Source organism: Mya arenaria, chromosome 12 (assembly GCF_026914265.1).
Source record: "Mya arenaria isolate MELC-2E11 chromosome 12, ASM2691426v1".
Lineage (NCBI taxonomy): Eukaryota > Metazoa > Mollusca > Bivalvia > Myida > Myidae > Mya > Mya arenaria.
The window spans coordinates 49986706-50005512 of NC_069133.1; the positions used below are offsets into that span (position 1 = coordinate 49986706).

At 36.5% G+C, this 18807-nt stretch overlaps 1 protein-coding gene across 2 annotated transcripts; it reads left to right on the forward strand.

Moving 5' to 3' along the window:
* Positions 1-50: 50 nt before the first annotated feature.
* LOC128211477 (E3 ubiquitin-protein ligase KCMF1-like) lies at positions 51-13581 on the forward strand. Of its 2 annotated transcripts, none has more exons than XM_052916303.1 (7): positions 51-232; positions 771-938; positions 2886-3025; positions 3489-3589; positions 4175-4450; positions 6977-7126; positions 7953-13581. In XM_052916303.1, the coding sequence occupies exons 1-7, from the start codon at positions 217-219 to the stop codon at positions 8710-8712; spliced, it is 1611 nt and encodes a 536-aa protein (XP_052772263.1). In that variant the 5' UTR covers positions 51-216; the 3' UTR covers positions 8713-13581. The 2 variants fall into 2 exon arrangements, with proteins under 2 accessions (XP_052772263.1, XP_052772264.1); XM_052916304.1 differs by having other exon boundaries at positions 4175-4441.
* The last annotated feature ends 5226 nt before the right edge of the window (positions 13582-18807 follow it).

An 18807-nucleotide genomic window follows, 5' to 3' on the forward strand; every position in this document is an offset into this window, starting at 1 on the left:
TGAAAAGGATTTGTTCTCGAACCCAAAACGTAGTTTCACGTGACGTCATATTTCCTCCATCAGAACAGAAAAAGTAGCCACAAACTCCAAAGAAAACGACGACTTACTCTTAAATTGAACAAATCACCATTCTTAATACGAATTTTTGTAATGTTACTGACTTGAAAATACATATACTCTTAATATTTTAGTTCGTCTGAGCCAGTGGAGGCTAGAATGTCCCGACATGATGGTGAGTTTCAAGGTGGTGGTGAATCCCGGAAAATGGCAGACATTAGTGTTGTTATGACAGTGGGATTTTTACCCTCAGCGCACAATTCTTCTTACCTTCTTGTTAAAACAACTGTTGTAAAAAGGATAATCTGCTGTTGAAATGATGATAAGAGAAGTGCCTTGTCATTTTATGTTAGCAGTATGGTGATCTCTACTGAAGGAGGGTACTTTCATTTTCAAATAATTTAACTTTCGTTGAATGCAAACAAGGAAGTTAGTCTTGCTGAAAGAAATGCCATGCTTTGTAATGACCATTTAACTTTTGAAAATTCAAATTATGCTGTTGACAATCACCTCAAAACCTGATCTGACATTCGTGCAATAGTTTCTTTCTATTAAATATTTAAAGATGAGTGTTATCATTTTTTATTTGTTATAGAATAGTTATTTAATAAAAAAATTATTTGTTTTTTTCCTGATTAACATTGCATGTTGTTACATGCTTAATTTAATCTTTATCATATTTCATACAACTTGAATTTTCTCCAATCTTCCAGGTGTCAGCTGTGATTCATGTTTGAAGAGTAACTTCCGAGGAAAGCGATACAAATGTTTGGTTTGCTATGATTATGACCTCTGCGCCACATGCTATGAATCAGGGGCTACCTCCACCCGCCACACCAATGATCATTCTGTGCAGTGTATTATTACCAGATCAGACTTTGGTAAAAATATAGTTGTGATTTTCATGTCTATTATAGTTTTAAAGTTTTATATCAGTGGTCAAAATTAGCACAAGCCAAGCACTGGTTAAATGCTTTCAGGGCTTACTTAAGTTCTGGAGTTTATATAGCAGGGCTTTTCCAAAACTTGATGCCAAGCAATAATATAAGAATTCGGACTTGTTTATACAAAAGTTTAATTACGATGACTGTTATATCAGGGGTTTCAATAAGCGGACGTAGACGTATTATACATCTGGAAAATCACCAAAAACGTCACAGAATTTGACCCCGGGCGTTATGAAAATAACTTTTTATAGCCTTGTACGCCTCTTTTAATGAGACCAGACGTTTTCATATGCTGTGCACCATTGACTGCTTAAAATATGGCGTATTGCCCTTTCATCTTCCCATATGCCTTGTACGTTTCATAATTTATGACAGCTTATTGTTTGTAATGAGCAGATGACCTGTGTATTCATAAACGGTCATCTTCTAATCCGATAATTAGGAAGAGCCAATTAGTGAAATATCGCCAGGAGGCGGAGCTATTGAATGTCAGCCAATCAGAATATACAATGAGAACTCGTTCATTCAAAGATGAAAGTTCGTAAAATCCTATAGAAAATGCGAAGGGATGTTGAAAAATGTTGTCAAACACTATTTAACCTTGTAAAATAATTGATAATTGTATTGTACAGATGAGACTCGCTATTTTAAATATTGTTGACTTGAAGCAGACAGTCACTGCCGATTTGTAGACATAGGAAAGCTGGCGCTAACACAATGAAATGCATCAATTTATCACTAAATGTTTTGAAAGTGTATTTGTGAAATAGTCATGATGAACATTTCTTTGTAACCCCCCAAAAATATTTTGATGCTTATGTCGCGTTTATCTATCATGTCTACGATCATATCAAAATTCGCCAAAACCGCAATTTTGTCGGAACAATTTTCGGAGTTATTTTATCAATGTTCTATGCTGTATAAGTGTTTCTTTAAGCAAGGGCAGTGATTTTTATTGTCATTTTATTCTAAAACATCAACATATTAAGCATAACTTTACCAAAGACAATTGAATAACAGCCTGGCTGAATGTAACATTCGTACCCAATCCCGATCGTACCAACTAAAATTCGTCACCTACATACTTTTTTTGTGTATTTAGGCCAGTATAATTGTTTCAAATGCTTAACTGTCTGGGTTTATTTTTTTATTTTACATGAATTTTAGAAGAAAAATGAGACATTGCACTAAAGAAGACTCCAGACAAGTACAGTCATATTACCACAGACAAAAAGACAAATTTTAATTTTGAAAATGATTTAAATTGGTATGATAACAAAACATTCTACAAGACAACCCCACAACCCCCCCTTGTGACAGGGGTGGACCCCTCCCACTCTTGGTATGGTTGAATATAAACAATAAACATAAAAATAAACATTTTGAGTTGTGCATCAAACATGCTACTTTACCTACAAATTCTATGAAAATTCATGAATTTTAAAAAAATCCTGATTTTGGGTCTTATTGAAACCCCTGTTATATACCGACTGTTCACCATTTATAGTCATGATGTCATTAGTAACACGGTATATTCAAAATGTCTGTCAAAACAAGCTAAGGTGTGTTAAAACAGGTGTTAAGTTAAATGCATTATATGCCTGGATTACTCATTTATTTTTCCAATAAAGTTGTTATGGCAAACAATGTGCTGTATATTAAAATTACCAGCTAGGCCATAATTTGGCCTGGAAGGTGCCAACTTCGAAAGAAAGATACAGGGAAGGAGAGTCTTAAGAAGCATTGACTGATATGAATCCTGTTTTGGGTACTTGTATTATAATATATATCACCAGCTTATTTTATGTAGGAATTTTAGCTTTGTTTATAAATTGATTTGATAGGGACTTAAAAAATGAAATGCTGCTTTTCCTTTCGCAGATATATTTTACGGAGGGGAAGCTATAACTGCAGAGCAACCACAGGCATTTTCGTGTCCATACTGCACCAAGATGGGATATACGGAGGCATTACTGCAGGAACATGTCACTGCAGATCATGCAGATACCTCAATAGAAGTGGTAAATATAATTAAGAAGTGATTTACCATTCCTGTTATGTAAAGTCATTGTGTGTTTAAATAAGGTTTTAGCTAAAGAATTCTGGAAGGGTTCTGCATCCTGTCCTGTTGTGGTAGTACTGTACGGCCCTCATGGAAACCAGAATAAATCTTGTATAATTATAAATACATACAAACTTGACATATTTGTCAGTTATATTTGAACATTCCTTCAACTAAACACATTTCATACCATTTTTTGTCAAAGTCATAATGTGAAAAATCTTTAGAAATATATTTTGCCCTTTTTCCCTAGCCGCCTGTCCCTCTTTTCCAGCATGTATACTGTCCTTTTAAAAACCTGCCTTAAACTGGAGGTTGGCTAAAGTTGGTCAGTTATTTTTCAAATTTTTGGCCTTCCTCCATGTATGACTTAGCATTGAGACTTTGTTAAACTGTAACCCACTGTGTGTCATTTTTTGTAGGTATGTCCAATCTGTGCATCACTGCCTGGCGGAGACCCCAACCATGTGACTGACGACTTCGCCGCTCACCTTACTTTAGAGCACCGTGCTCCTAGAGAATTCATATCCTTTTATCATTTACTTGGCATTCATATCATAAATGTTTGATGAAGTTTATCTGAATTAATGGTTTTTTATATAAATTTAGCCTTGGTGATATTGTTGCACAGTTTTATAATCTTGAATCACATTAAAGAATTTTTTTTTTAATTTGGGGGAGATATTAAAATCACCAATACTTCATGATTCCATGAATATTAATAGGCCATATGTAAGCTCTTAAATAACACAAGGATTTTTCTGATGTGGAAAACAAGTCTCTGACTCAGTTTTCAAGCTAGGGACTTCATTTGGACCTTGCTTTAATTCTTACCACGTTATTACCAGAGACCCCTTTTATATATGTGTATTAACCATGACAGTCAAAGGACCTCCAGCTAAAAATACCGAGGGAAAACCTTGTTAACATACAGGGGGGTCTTTGCTAATCCCCCTATTTCTTGGCCTGTTAGGTCCATTCGGGACTGATTTGTCTGCTAAGGACTTTTATTGTAGTACCAATACACAGTTGGAAAACCCTGTCCTGGTCCCTAAAAGTTAAATAAGTTACCTTTGACACTTCATGTTTGACTCCTTAACTGTGTATACGATGAACCAACAGGGATTCGTCACGTACGTAGAATACCACACCCTGGCCGAGGGGTGGGTGGAGCCAGAACACGTCGAGCCACCAACATGCACTTTTCTGGAACCAGCGGAGCCTCTCTAACCGGCCTCTCCCCCAGCGGCAGGGAGGCTATGGACCCCATAGCTGAGCTTCTCTCTCAGTTGTCAAGTGTTCGGAGTAGGGCGGCTGCAGCCCAGAGCGTAACCTCCCAGTTGCAGCAACTAGAGATGCAGTTACAGTCAACTAGGTCTGCAAAGTCAGTCATACAGTGTTCTCAATAAGAGTTGCTTGAACAGGCCAAAACATCTGAGATAGAGATAAGCACACGCCAAAATCTAGCACGGGCTTTTACATACCGTATTATATCATGTATAGGACGCTAGCATAGATAGGACGCAGGCAAAAAAATAGTTGAGAAAACGGGTAAAAACCCTTAATATTAAAGATAGGACGCAGCGAAAAAATGTCAAAATCGGAGCCGAAAAATTGAGGTTGGTAAAGAATTTATAACATATATTGAAGTAAAAGACAACCAAAAAATTGTATATAAGGCATATTTCGATAACTGTCTTGTGTATTTCGATAATTATCGTCGTAATTTAGCATACACAACAATGATATATGTCTTGATATTTTGAGAACATTCACGCATATTATAAGACTTATACAAATGCCGTAATAGTCCCGTAATAGTCCCGACTGACAGTCAACCGTTGCAACCGTTGCAATAGTCCCGACATGCCTTCTTAATGACAGTCAACCGTTGCAACTGTTGCAATCGCAACAAAACTGTGTATTGTCAAAACTATTGATTGTTTTGATAAGGCTTGTCGCTGCACGGATTAAAGCATGTTGGCATAATTAATGCATGTCGGTAATTAGCCTTGCCAGCGGAAGGCACATCGGGTTAAGTGCGAACAAACAACCATACGGAATTACCATCGCAATAGTTTGTTCTATTGATGTTTTTCTAATGACAGACAGCGGGTGTTTTTCACACATTCGCACATTTGAAAAGATTTGATAGTGACAATAATGCTACTTTGCATTATGCACATTCCTTTATTAATTTTTTAAAACAGTAGCATACAACCAAAATGTTTTGTAAAATATCGAAACATTAAAATCATGAACACAATTAATTGATATTTACCTCGTCTCCCAATTTTCCGTTGCCGTTATAACTCAATCCAGTTAAAGTGCTGACTCACATCGAGTTTTTGTGAGTAGCGTCCCTTTTATAAAAAAGCAAACACTCATGTTTGTTTTCAATTTATTTCTCAATAAATCATTTTAAAGTAAACATTCAATATATTTCTGCGTGTGTTAACTTGCGTGATTTTACCTATGTCAGTTGTTCTCTTCGGTGACGCAGTACAGATACTTACTATTACCGCGTTCTTCCCCGGTCCGATATTTTCGACCTGAAATGGACTTGGAAAAAAACAGATGAAATTCTAATAGCATAGAAAGGACGCAGGCAATTTTTAAGACGAGAATTGAGGGTAAAAAAGTGCGTCCTATGCATGATATAATACGGTAATCTTGATTTTGTTGTTTGTTCGATTTAATTACTGTGAACATACAGTACTGGGCTTTTTCTAAAAAAATGGCTGAAACCTAATAGTCATACGGAAATAAGCTTTAAGAAAAAAAATCACTTCACTCAGTGATATTTTGAGCTTGTTCACAAATTTGAATCGGTCAAAATCTATATGAAGAGTTGTTTTGGCCGTCTGTCTTTTCTTGTTGAGAACACTGGTTTTATGTTTTTATTTTATTTATATATAATAGTTTTCACAAATGTCTTCGTCATGTTGTAATATTCACATTCAATGTAATTTAATAGTATCTGTAGGCTTTCTCAATTTTTGTAGTGAAAGTTTAGCATTTTTTGTTCATATCAATTGTTACTCATAACGTTAAAAGTAATTTGAGTTATTTTGTAAAGAAATCAAGCCCATTGCAAGGAAGCACAAACACTGATATATTTATTAATATATATATCAGAGTTCTATCTAAAGAGCTATGGAAGAGAGCTGCCCTCTATCCAGCTGTCTTAAACTCTAAATATATATTTGTTGCTGGCTTGACTCCACAATATTGAAAAAGTTACCTACAATAATGAGGAAGTAATCTTAGTTGATTTCCTATTTTGAAATGTTAAGTGTTGTAACAGGGGTTCTAAGTTGAGGATAATTCTGAAATCAGGATAGAGACCTCTTTACTTCCGACCATTGTACAGCTGTGAAGATTGCTTTTTTGCTTAAAAAAGAAGGATTCTGGAAGTACCTTGAAATTAATATAAAAGAATTTCAAACAGCATCTTAACCCCCTGACTGCTTTGCCCAGGCATTGTTTTTTTTCACTTTTAAGGAATTGGTGGACTGGTGGGGAAAAATACTTAAATGATTCATATAGCGCACAACTTGTTTCCAAACCTTTTACTCAACTAACCTATAGACATATTCATAATGGCACTATATTGCTACATTTGCTGAATGTTAAGAGGTTAATGCTCCTTTAAAAAACATTTTATTTTTTTTTAAAGGGGATTTTTTACCTGGGAATGGGATTAATATATACATATTGAGGAGGGGAATGGGGCTGAAAAAAAACTGGCAGATTTCCAGGATTGACAATTATCATCTGTTAGAACCCCTGGTTCAAGACATAGTACAATCAGTATCTTCCTTCCCTTGCACTGTTCTTGCTGAGTGGGTGCCTTTCTGTAGGTAACCTTTACTTTTATTTTACAAACCATGTGCATTTCCATCCACAGACAACAGTTGGAGAGGACTCCGCGTCGACAGATGGTTGAGGCGGCTAAGACGACAGCCGCAGGGGTGGTGGCATCGGGGGAGGCAGGAGGGAGCAACACTGCTGGCAACAACAACAATGCTGTAACCAACTCTCTCTACCTTCTAGCCAGGCAAGTCCTTACTCTTGGTTATTGAGGGCAAGGTTGTTCTGCGAAAATAACTTTTACCTGTTCTGGATGTTTACCTTAAACTTTGTTTTAAAAGACAGTATGCATAAATGTTGAAAGTCAAAGGTTTTCTGTTCAAATTATTACACTACCTTTTGAGAAATCAAGAGCTCACTGGCATCAGTGAACTTTTAAAGAGGCACTCTTACTCCCAAATAATACTACAACTAATACAATTTTAATTTTCCGGAAAAGATGAATAATTATAGAAAACAATGGTGCTTGTGAAGGATAGAGTGTTTAATTTGAAAGAAAGGTGCAAAAAACATGGTAATTCTACCTATTAAAAATGAGACGATAGTTAATCACTGTAAATCTTTTAGCACTCACCACTCATTTAATATTTGTGCATTTTCAGCTATTTATAACATGGTTACAATCAGTATTTTCTATCGATGCATTATTTAGGAAGTAGGTAAAGGTTTATCACTAAAAATTTGTATTTGTTAAACATGTTAATGTATTTATTTTGAATAACAACTTGTCACTAAGAGTTTATTGAATATGTGTCTGATTATCAGGAGCTTTGTCAGTTAGTCAAGGTTTTGTCATAAACTTGGCTGCAGCATCAGCTAGCAAATTTTTAACTAGTTGGTCGCAACTGTGAATACCTAAAGAACCACTCGCAAACAAAATTTGGCATTTGATTGACTATCTGTAGATATTGCATATATATCTGGTAAACATTAACAAAATTGTTAACACTGTCACAATATTTCAGCATGTTGAATCTTTAATTTTTTAACGATGTTACAATCTTTCATTGCAGATGCAGTGAGCCTGTGATAGATGAAATGGATGTGGAGGCTGGCAGACGAGAACGCTCCAGTCGAAGCCTGTTCATCCAGGAATTACTCCTTTCTATGCTCACCGAGCAAACCAACCTTCCTGATTCCACGCTAGAAAACCTTGATAAACTCTTACTCTCTGACCAGTTGCAAGAGGCGACGTCAGAAAAGTCAGAAAAGCCGGATGAAGAGACAGACAAAAGTGATAATGCCCACATAGAGGGGGCTACTGCCATGGAAAAGGAGAATGTGCCGCTTGCTAGTAGTAAAAGTTCTAGTTCTGAGGCGCATTTTGTGGTAACAGGAGCTAGTGCTGTGAATAAAAGCGTAGGACAAAAACCAGTGGAAAGAGCATTGACTGGAACAAAACAGAAAGCCTTAGGTTCTTCTGTGGTGTCCGCTGTAAATGGGAAAGGTGCAAGCGGCATTTCTGGTGGCCGAGTTCGGCAAAGTACCGTTCAGTACCAAAGTCAAGGTGAGCGCCACAGTCAGTCACTGCATAATGTTCGACAGAGCAGTCTTATGCAGAATATGGAACTGTCGAATAATTTATCATTAAATGTTGGCGGGCGCAGCGGGGGTGCTGCATATGATACGGAGAATCCACAACCGTTGCCGGGGCGACCTGGTTCTGGGGGCCGGGAAAGGGAAGGCCCCATTAATCCTGCTACTGCAAAACGAAATATGGTGAAGCATTTTCCAGCCACAAAAGCGTCTGATCGGGAACCCCCTCCCCACTGAATGAAGAAATAGGGGACGGTCATAGGTTATATAGTATCCTCAAATGTTTATATAATTGATTTTCCTTGTACTGGTGGATTTTTATTACTTTAACATGGTTATTTATTAACGGCTTGACTATAAGTCAAGTTGTTTTATTGACAATAGAATGTATATGAACCTGTTAAGATATGTATTGTATGTGCTATTTAGATAAAAGAGTAAGAGAACCATCAAGTTTAAGTAAAGTAAAAGATTAACTCTTGCATATCCTGCCTAGAAACTAAAATGCAAAATGCAGTATGGGTGGCTCTCATAGTTTGCTAAAGAAATCTTTGTTTGGGGTTTGTGTTAGTTGTCTTTTTAAAAAAATATAAACCAAGCTGATTAAAAAGGAAACTTAAGATTAAGCAGACTAACAAAAAAGTTTTGGAATTAACATATAGGTTAAGATATGCAACAGGGAATCTGAGTAGCTTGGTCATGAATGTGTTAACTAGGCTGTCAGTTGCATAATTGTATCATTATCACAGTTCTTGTTGAATACATCATGTTAGCCATATCAGAACGGTATCAAATTCAAAGATAGTTAACTTATTTGCTTGTTTGACAATTGTTATATTATTGAACTTTTTTTTAAAAAGTGATCAATTTAAAATGTTTTCATTCAGGGCTCAAATTAAGCACTCACAAACTTGTGAATGCTGGTGATAAATGGAAAATACAAGTAAATTTTGAAGGTTCATACAAAAAACTTTTGAAGTCTAAAATGCTGTGGAAAAAAGCAACTTTCAGTTTCTGTTTGTTAGCTTTTGTTTGCCTACTTTCATTTTCCCACCAACATGCATAAAATTATAACTTTTTCACAAGGTATTATGTTTTCACTATTTTAGCGCTTTCTCCTGGTAGACTGGTATTTCATGTTCAAATCTTAGATGGCAGTAGTTGACTAGTATTGATTGATCATCATGGCAAGCTGGAAATAGCATGGGTTTTTTTTTCGAGCATGATTTGAAAGTGGTTTCTACAACAGCTGATAGTGATGGTTAATCTGACCAATCAATCTAGAAAAACTATATTGTAACTATATGGGAGAAGTAACTCAACGTAAAATGAACAAACCATGAAGATAAAAATGGAAATGTCTACAAGACATTTTGTGCAGACTGCCTCAAATAATTGCCAAACCAGACTTCATCAATTGTATGCTAATGTTATACCTTTATAATGTAATCTTTTACGACACAGAAATTAAAATGTAATAAACGAATAATTATGAAATCACAAAAAATTGTGAGTTAACTTAAAAAAATTGCGAGTTAATTTTTCAGTTAGTTCACGTCTGTTTTTAAACTTGAGCCCTGGCATTTGATGTTTTTGCATACCAGCTCTGATACTTGAAAAACAAGATGGTGTATGTTTATCCAAAGTTATAAGGAATTGTTTATGTCAAAATCATATTTTTCACATTCTTGTTTGTGAACTAATAAAACAACCTCACTTTGCAATGGAATTTTTTATTACCTCTTTGTAAGATTCATGTCTCATTAACTGTTTTTGTCTGTGAATAGTGAGTGTTGTAATAATCAATTTATATACAATTTTTGCAGTTATTTATGTAAATGCGCTGGAATCATGTATACCATACATATACAGAGACCATTTGAACAAAAACAGCTGTAAAGAAAATACAAGTCCATTTTCTATGAATCAGTAAATGTTGCATTTATCTAAGTAATTTAAATTGAACATATTAATCAAAATGTTCAAAATGTGGAATTTCACCCTTTATTGCCGGACATTTTGTATCAAAATAGTTGATTTTTCAGAATTATATAATGATACAATACAATAGTTAAATTTATAGATGGGTTTAATTCTAGGAAACCGACCTGTTTTTCACAGACCTCTTTTTCACACTTGTTTCGTAAAGAGGTGGTACTTAAGAACCTAAGTAGTTCTTTACAATAGTGTTAATCTAACTTATCTATCAGCTATTTAACCATTGTTAGGTTAAAAACTTTTGGATCAAATAGGGTGGATGAAATATGGATGCAAATATATCATGGTAGTTTTGAGGTCAGATATCCAAAACATTTAAAATACCATTATTTGTCTATGGCTGGATAATCAGACATTGCTGTGCTTGTTAGTTTGAAAAGAAAATGCCAAACAAATGTATGACATATATAGTAAATGTTATGTATACAGCTCATATTTCTACATAATGACACCTGTAAGTGCATATCTCGCTGTGATAATAGTAAATGTATTGTTTATTTCTGATTTCTTACTTTTTTGTTTTTGTTATTTTCATAGCTGTTTCGGGATTACACATGTAACAGAGTTGATGTTGTTTAACATCATTGGAAACCTTGTGTAGTTAGTTTATGCTTCTTGTCCTTAATGTCAAGGTTAGTTGTACATTCTAAACTGGCTTGTACATTCTTGACTGGCTTGTACATTCTTTAGCAAATACATTCAGTATTGGCTTGTACATTCTATACTGGCTTGTACATTCTTTACTTGGTTATACATTCTGCATTGGCTTGTACCTTCTTTTCTTCCTTGTACATTCTGAATTTGCTTTTACATGTTTTACTGGCTTGTATGTTCTGTACTGGCAAGAACTTTCTGTACTGGCTTGTACATTATGTACTGGCCTGTATGTTCTGTACTGGCTTGTACATTCTGTACTGGCTTGAAGATTCTGTACTGGCTTGTAGATTCTGTACTGGCTAGTATGTTCTGTACTGGCTTGTACATTCTGTACTGGCTTGTAGATTCTGTACTGGCTAGTATGTTCTGTACTGGCTTTTATGTTCTGTATTTGCTAACTGGCTTGTACATTATGTACTGACTTTTACATTCTGAACTGGCTTGTGCATTCTGTACTGGCTTGTGCATTCTGTACTGGCTTGTGCATTCTGTACTGGCTTGTACATTCTGTACTGACTTTTACATTCTGAACTGGCTTGTGCATTCTGTACAGGCTTGTACATTCTGTACTGGCTTATACATTCTGTACTGGCTTGTGCATTCTGTACTGACTTTTACATTCTGAACTGGCTTGTGCATTCTGTACTGGCTTGTACATTCTGTACTGGCTTGTACATTCTGTACTGACTTTTACATTCTGAACTGGCTTATACATTCTGTACAGGCTTGTACATTCTGTACTGGCTTATACATTCTGTACTGGCTTGTGCATTCTGTACTGACTTTTACATTCTGAACTGGCTTGTGCATTCTGTACTGGCTTGTACATTCTGTACTGGCTTATACATTCTGTACTGGCTTGTGCATTCTGTACTGACTTTTACATTCTGAACTGGCTTGTGCATTCTGTACAGGCTTGTGCATTCTGTACAGGCTTGTACATTCTGTACTGGCTTATACATTCTGTACTGGCTGGTACTTTCGTTACTGGCTTGTACAGAATCTGTACTGGCTTGTACTTTCGTTACTGGCTTGTACAGAATCTGTACTGGCTGGTACTTCCTTTACATTAATGACAGATAAAGGCAAAATCATTATCTGGTTGATACATGGCAAACATAATTTAAATCTTTTGGAAATGTTAATTTAAGCAGTTATCGGATACTAGCCTGTCAATCTTGGTTGCCTTGACATTGAAATACAAAGTTGCAACCATTCTCATTTTTCTTCAAAACAGTGGTTTAACTGTTTCTAAGATTGTTACACATAGTAAATGTTTACACCACATAAATGCAAAATGCAAGAAATTTCATCGTAATTGTATATGTTGACAGATTAGGTATTTAAACAGTTACTGCTGTAAAAACATATTGAGTGTATACAATCCCTTTCAACATACAGTAAGCATCTGGTTATAACAGATCGCATACACTGTAATTCGAGTTTCTGCCCCTATTATAGTTAACATACTGTTGTACGTTTTGTTCTGACAATAATCGGTACTAACTGTTTCTTTAATTTGACCGATTTGTAAGTGGCTTTTGTACTGCTTTTAGTTTGTGTGACCTTTTATACAAACCTGTCTAATATGCCAAGATACCTGGACCTGACTATCCTACATCAGCTGTCTTCATACAACAATGATCATCTCTTGGTAAACAGGTGTCATTTTCAACCTTACAAATCATACTTCATGATTGTATTGTGTCTCTATAGTTGATTTAAGATATGAACTATCATTAAATACTAGTATAAAAAACACACTAATTTTTAAGTTTTGAATGTTGTGTTCATTTTTGAACATGGAAATTTAAGAAAGTATCAAGAACTTTGCTATCATTAGTATCATAAACGAGGGATTTTTTTTCGTTACTAAGTTGCTTTTTATTCTTGCTTGTAAATTTCCAACTACTTTAATTGTAATTTATAACAAAAATTAACATGGCATTAATGCAGCTTGTTCTAAAAACCATATAGATATGCAAAAAAAAAGATACTCTAGTTCATGTTTACAAGTGGACAACACACTGCTTAAGCCATAGGTTAAATAATTCTTGTTTTCAGTTTACAACTTGTCATTCAGTTAAAAATACAGCAGAATTCAAAATGTATGGCATGATAATCAGTGTTTAAATTGTATGAATTGTTGAAAGTTGTAAATATCTTCAAATACTGGATCAAAATTGTTATGGCCGGGTTCAAGTGTTCACTGTGGAAACTGTGGTTGAAGCTGAATGTTTTAAGCCTAAATTCTGGTTACCACAGTTAAAACGCTTGAACTAATCCTTACAGAAACCTATACAAGATTTCAGTATTGTATACACCTGACAGTGATTATACCATTTGTTGATTTTTTTTCTGTCCACGATATGTGTCGACATTCATATTATTGAGGTAAATGTGTGTGTTACTTGCAATGTTTAATGCTATTAAATAAATACTTATGATTTATTACTGCTCTTTTTTGCTTTCAAATCCAATAATGTAGATTTAAATAAGTCCCATAACTGCACCAGAACAGCCACGCGATAGGGGCCTAACTGCTCTCTGACCGCCTGATGTCCTTTCCATTTTGAACTAACATACACGATCCAGTTAATTTCGTGGACAGAAACCAGCACTGATGACAACTTCAGTGGCCACCTATATTGATACTCAAAACCAGGATCTGTATATTGAGAGAAGGGTAACTTAAACAACATATCCCATCATCTGGCTTTGTATTAGGCCTTAAATACCTGTGTTTATGACCATCTGACCTTACCTGGCAAAATGCCTCGACCGTAGTGGGTTTTTTTACCCTAGATATCCTACATTATTAAGTTGTTGAAATCTATTTGTGTTGATTCCAATTAAACAATATACAAAAAATTCATGGTAAGCATTCACGACTTGGTTTTCTGTTTTTGCTGAACTTAAAAAAACAACAAAAAACAATTCTTGTCCCTACACTACCTAGCATTTTAAGACCATGCCCTCCGTTATTTTTCGCTTTACATGCATCTGTTTATTGAAAATATTTAAGTTGCTATTGTAGCCAAGTCAAAATTTAAGACCGAGGGATAACTGGTTTTCAGTTGTTGTTTTTTAGTTTTACTCTCCCTTGCATTTGTTAAGAAGGTTTTAGAGGGTTTGTTGACTCTAGCTCTGCTGGCCAGACGCATTGTCCGTCGCCCGTGCGTTTGTGAACATTACGTCCCTAGGGTCAAAACTGGCCACGCCCCGGGCGCACAATAATTATAGACTTGTATAGTGAAAAGGAAATCTAAACCGCTAGACTCAGACCCTTGACATTTTGTATGTAGCCATAAACAGTACTCATCTACCAAGATTTGTTAAATTATGCCCCTAGGGCCTAAACTGGCCCAGTCGCAGAGGTCATAGAACTTTCAAAATCCCTTTGACTCGAACCACAAGGCACAGACCTTTGAAATTTGTCATGTAGCATTATATGATGGCCCTCTAGCAAGTTTGTTCAAATTATGCCCCTGGGGTCAAGCTGGACCCACTTGACACCCTTTCTTCCTTTTGAAGCTACAGCATTGCCATTTGGACCATGGGCACAGTTTTGAAAACAATGTAATTTTTGTCTTTGGATGACTTTGATTATGACCTTTTGATCTACTTTTTTTTAAGCTACTGCATTGAAATGTGCATGTGTACAGTTTTGAAAACAACTATCAATTTTGTGCTAGGATGACCTTGACCCACCCACTTTGACCTCCTTTTTATTATCTCTCTTGACCAAAGGCCAGAAGAGCTCATGCGATGGCCCGGTTTTCGTCGTCCGTAATCAACTGCTTGTGAAAAGTTCATCCAACTAATCTGCTTTTCTGTCCTCGCACGGTGAAAATACATCGTTGACCACAAGAGCCATGCCAGTAGAGCATAGGACTTCATGGACCTCTTGTTTAGGCCTAATGTGACTTACACTTCTTTGTACAACATTACCCAACACTGAACTTTGAATGTCGGGAATAAGAAAGTTAACATGCCGACATGTATGTCCCACAAATAAATACATAGTGACGAAAGAATATACTTGGTTAATGCGTAAAATTTATATTTCCACTCAAAGAGGTGGAGGGATGGGAAATGCATACAGATTCGCCCTTGTGACCGTCCGACCGTAAACAATATTTGGTTCCTTTCTCAAAAAAGTCACGGTACTTAACAGGAAAGTTAAGCAGCATGTGAATTTGTGCATTTGGGGTTTGTTTGTAGCTGCTCACAGTAAGTATCCAGAGTTATGTCCCTTAGTTTAGTTTAGAAATAGCCTTTAGAGCATGTTATATTGTGTCATGAGTATCAATCAGAGTCACAAAATGTACCAGGAGTGTTCACTAGCACATGAAGTTGTGCACATGGGTTGCACGTTGCTTTGCCATATAAGTGCCGGGTACGGCACTTGACTTAGTTTAAAATAGCATATCGAGCATGCATTCTTGTTTCGCATTTACCTCCAACAATATGAGTGCAAGTGTGTGGACACATTACAGAATTGTTAAGCAGTAGTTTGGCACTTCGGGTTTTGTGTATGGACGCACCTAGTAAATGTAGAGTAATGGACCTGGACTACGTGCAAATATGGCATATAGAGCATGCAATCTTGTGACACGTTCATCGATCCAGAGTCCTGGAATTTTACATGAATGTTTAGTAGTATGTGAGTTTGTGCACCTCGGGTTTAGCGTCTTGTGTTTGCAGCCGTGGACAGCAGAGTTATGCCCCTTGAGATAAATGAAATAAGGCACATAGAATATAACATTTAGTGGTATACTTGTCTAAAAAGAGTCACAACCCTTTAAAAAAGTGATGTGCACATTTAGATCAAAGTCACGCGAATAAACCATATTCATAAACTTAAAGAGGTGGAGGGATGGTAAATGCATACAGATTCGCCCTTGTGACCGTCCGACCGTAAACAATATTTGGATCCTCTCTACAAAAAAGTCACGATTCTTAACAGGAATATTAAGCAGCATGTGAATTTGTGCATTTGGGGTTTGTTTGTAGCTGCTCACAGTTAGTATCCAGAGTTATGGCCCTTAGTTTAGTTTAGAAATAGCCTTTAGAGCATGTTATATTGTGTCATGAGTATCAATCAAAGTCACAAAATGTATCAGGAGTGTTCACTAGCACATGAAGTTGTGAACATGGGTTGCACGTTGCTTTGCCATATAAGTGCCGGGTACGGCACTTGACTTAGTTTAAAATAGCATATAGAGCATGCATTCTTGTTTCGCGTTTACCTCCAACAATATGAGTACAAGTGTGTGGACACATTTCAGAATTGTTAAGCAGTAGTTTGGCACTTCGGGTTTTGTGTGTGGATGCACCTAGTAAATGTAAAGTTATGGCCCTGGACTACGTGCAAATATGGCATATAGAGCATGCAATCTTGTGACACGTTCATCGATCCAGAGTCCTGGAATTTTACATGAATGTTAAGTAGTATGTGAGTTTGTGCACCTTGGGTTTAGCGTCTTGTGTTTGCAGCCGTGGACAGCAGAGTTATGCCCCTTGAGATAAATGAAATAAGGCACATAGAATATAACAATTAGTGGTATACTTGTCTAAAAAGAGTCACAACCCTTTAAAAAAGTGATGTGCACATTTAGATCAAAGTCACGCGAATAAACCATATTCATAAACTTAAAGAGGTGGAGGGATGGTAAATGCATACAGATTCGCCCTTGTGACCGTCCGACCGTAAACAATATTTGGATCCTCTCTACAAAAAAGTCACGATTCTTAACAGGAATATTAAGCAGCATGTGAATTTGTGCATTTGGGGTTTGTTTGTAGCTGCTCACAGTTAGTATCCAGAGTTATGGCCCTTAGTTTAGTTTAGAAATAGCCTTTAGAGCATGTTATATTGTGTCATGAGTATCAATCAAAGTCACAAAATGTATCAGGAGTGTTCACTAGCACATGAAGTTGTGAACATGGGTTGCACGTTGCTTTGCCATATAAGTGCCGGGTACGGCACTTGACTTAGTTTAAAATAGCATATAGAGCATGCATTCTTGTTTCGCGTTTACCTCCAACAATATGAGTACAAGTGTGTGGACACATTTCAGAATTGTTAAGCAGTAGTTTGGCACTTCGGGTTTTGTGTGTGGATGCACCTAGTAAATGTAGAGTAATGGACCTGGACTACGTGCAAATATGGCATATAGAGCATGCAATCTTGTGACACGTTCATCGATCCAGAGTCCTGGAATTTTACATGAATGTTAAGTAGTATGTGAGTTTGTGCACCTTGGGTTTAGCGTCTTGTGTTTGCAGTCGTGGTCAGCAGAGTTATGGTCCTTGAGATAAATGAAATAAGGCACATAGAATATAACATTTAGTGGTATACTTGTCTTAAAAGAGTCACAACCCTTTAAAAACGTGATGTGCACATTTAGGTCAAGGTCACGCGCACTGTTACTAAAAGTAGAAAAAAAGTTTCTTTCTCTGCATCTTTTTTGTTCGAAATTAACTATATTCATAAACTATGGTATGCTTGATACTCCCCTTGATGCATCCACTCTTCTTGTAATTTCGATTTACATTCATTGACTAAGGGCGAAATATTGGCCCCAGCTTTAGCTTCAAATTTAGAAAGTGGGGTCATATGTGTCCATTGGACACACTTCTAGTTTTTAAACAGATCGCTGTGAATATACTCAAACTAAAACTAGCAAATTGTACGGGAATGTAAAGGCTTTACAAGGGATACAACTTTCCTGGGTAGAACCGGTACTGAGTACACCACTTTCCCAAGTGCCAAGCGCCAGGCAAGGGAGCTACTTGTACCAGCTTTTAACGTCTTTCGGTATGACGCGGCCCGGGATCGAACCCACGACCTCCCGCTCCGTAGGCGGACGCTTAACCACAAGGCCACGGAGACGGTTCGCAACTGGTGAACATGTTAGTGTTGTATAAATACAAAAGACAACAGGTGGCATTTCTGGGTACTCTCAAGCCTGTTTTTAGTAAAAAAAAGTATCGCGAATATTAACTGAATGGGTAGTTAATTATCGCAAAAATTAATAGGTTAACACGAAACGATTCGCTAACGCTTTGGTTATCTTACGGTAGCTATATGCCACAATAATTATGGAACTTCGTACACATATCAATATTGTCATTTTGAACGCGTGTACAGTGCCATGCTATACTATTAATAGCAGTTGTTTTCGTTATGGCAAATATCTTTGCACGACGCCGATGGCGACACGAAGTCTTTGTCAATTCTTCGACAATTCGTGATAAACAGACTAGCTTAAATGGTGACTAAAACACACATACTGATAGTATAATGACTCTAGTTTAAGGTACGTAACGAGAAACAAGCCTGATTTCACGTTATCTCAGTCCATCTGTTTCTTCCCCATACGAACTCCGCATGAATGTGTTTGTTGAAGGTAGTCAATGTAACTCTTAACAAAAGCAAATAACAAAATACACCATTTTAGCACGTCGAAAAAAGTCGAGGTATATTCATAGTCTTGGTGTAGTTTTCGTCATTTTTGTGCTAAAAACTGTAACCATCGCCATTACTAAAAACGTCCAAGATATTCAAATGAAACTTACTACACTTGTTGCTAAGCACAATGTACACATGTATAGCAATACCACATACTCTGGCTTTGATCATTATCGAGTTATGCCCCTTGCTCGACTGAA

Coding starts and splice junctions, on each gene's coding strand:
- LOC128211477 (XM_052916303.1), top strand. Junction 3,590..4,174: donor CACCGTGCTCCTAGAGAATT/CATATCCTTTTA, acceptor TAACTGTGTATA/CGATGAACCAACAGGGATTC. Junction 7,127..7,952: donor TCTCTCTACCTTCTAGCCAG/GCAAGTCCTTAC, acceptor CTTTCATTGCAG/ATGCAGTGAGCCTGTGATAG.